The sequence below is a fragment of the Suricata suricatta genome, chromosome 10 (genome assembly GCF_006229205.1).
Source record: "Suricata suricatta isolate VVHF042 chromosome 10, meerkat_22Aug2017_6uvM2_HiC, whole genome shotgun sequence".
NCBI classification, from domain to species: Eukaryota; Metazoa; Chordata; class Mammalia; order Carnivora; family Herpestidae; genus Suricata; species Suricata suricatta.
Genome location: NC_043709.1, coordinates 5,503,023 through 5,504,213, shown reverse-complemented (window position 1 = coordinate 5,504,213; position 1,191 = coordinate 5,503,023). Strand labels below are relative to the sequence as shown.

General features: G+C 60.5%; 1 protein-coding gene across 1 annotated transcript in view; it reads right to left on the bottom strand.

Moving 5' to 3' along the window:
- Positions 1-1,191, bottom strand: part of TTLL1 (tubulin tyrosine ligase like 1) — a 30,268-nt gene that overhangs the window by 11,030 nt on the left and 18,047 nt on the right. Inside the window, exon 9 of the mRNA XM_029954112.1 lies at positions 864-972. Coding sequence (XP_029809972.1) covers positions 864-972 — 109 coding nt within the window. The remainder of the gene's footprint in view (positions 1-863; positions 973-1,191) is intronic.

Genomic DNA, 1,191 nt, shown 5'->3' with positions numbered 1-1,191 from the left:
AAGCTCATTTCCACTCAAATGACACAGAAAGGACCAGCATACTCAAGGCCTCCAATCAAGCAAGATCCAAACAGAAGAGACTTTCATAAAGAAACAAGACCCTCAGAACATTTTTGTGAGGACCAGACGAAAGCCCAAAGCCCACGCAGAGCCGACAAGGTCCCGTCCCGGCCTCGCTTGCCTCGCCCGGTCCCTTATGCCACCACCCCTGCCTTTGCTCAGCCCTGCGATGCCGCTTCCTGCCACGGGGCCCTGGCACACCCCTACCCGCTGCTAGAACGTTCTTTCCCCGCCTCCGGCCGGGTAACCCCTGCTCCTACTTCAGGTCTCTGCTCGAACATTCTGCACGAAGCCTGCCCTGGCCACCTGGACCAGGGACCCCTTCAGTCCACGCTCTTCAGGATCTGCGGCCCCAGCTTCAGAGCACGTGGCTCAGGCGGTGGTGACGCACTGTCGGTGTGATTGCCTCATGACTGTCATCCCCTAGGGGGTCCGGCTCCGTGAGCAGGGACCATCGACACAGCCCCGCACTCAGCACGACACCGACCCAGACAGATGTCAGTGAGAATCTGCTGAACGGATGGGCACGTAGGGAGGAACAGGACCTCCTCTCACAAACGGGGAAACCGAGGCTCCGAGGGTCCCAATAAACGTGCCCAAGGCCATGGAACCAACCAGAAAGGCTGATGCACCGGGCGCTTAAAGCTCCCGTGGCTCACAAGTGCCGGGGGTCCGGGATCTGCGCCCATGGAGAAAGAGAGAAAGAGAGAGAGAGAGAGAGAGAGAGAGAGAGAGAGAGAGAGAGAGAGAAGCCCGCAAAAACGGCCCGTATCCGCCGCTGGCCAGTGAGGGGACGCACTCACCCCGTGCTTCTGGATGGCGACGTTGGTGAGATGAACGAACATGTTGTCCAGCTCGCTGGTGCTGGGGGTGTACTTCACCGTGCAGAAGCGGCAGAACCCGAGTTTATACCTGCGTGGGGGTTCAGACCACGTCACACTCGGAGGAGAGCAGACACACGACGGAGCGCCGTTCTCGTGCCAGAACCGCTTTGGGGGGCGCCCAGGGGGGGCTCCGTTGGTCAGGCGTCCGACCTCAGCTCAGGCCAAGATCTCACGGTCGCAGGTTCGAGCCCCGCGTCAGGCTCTGTGGGAAATGCTCAGAGCCTGGAGCCTGCTTCGGATTCTGTGT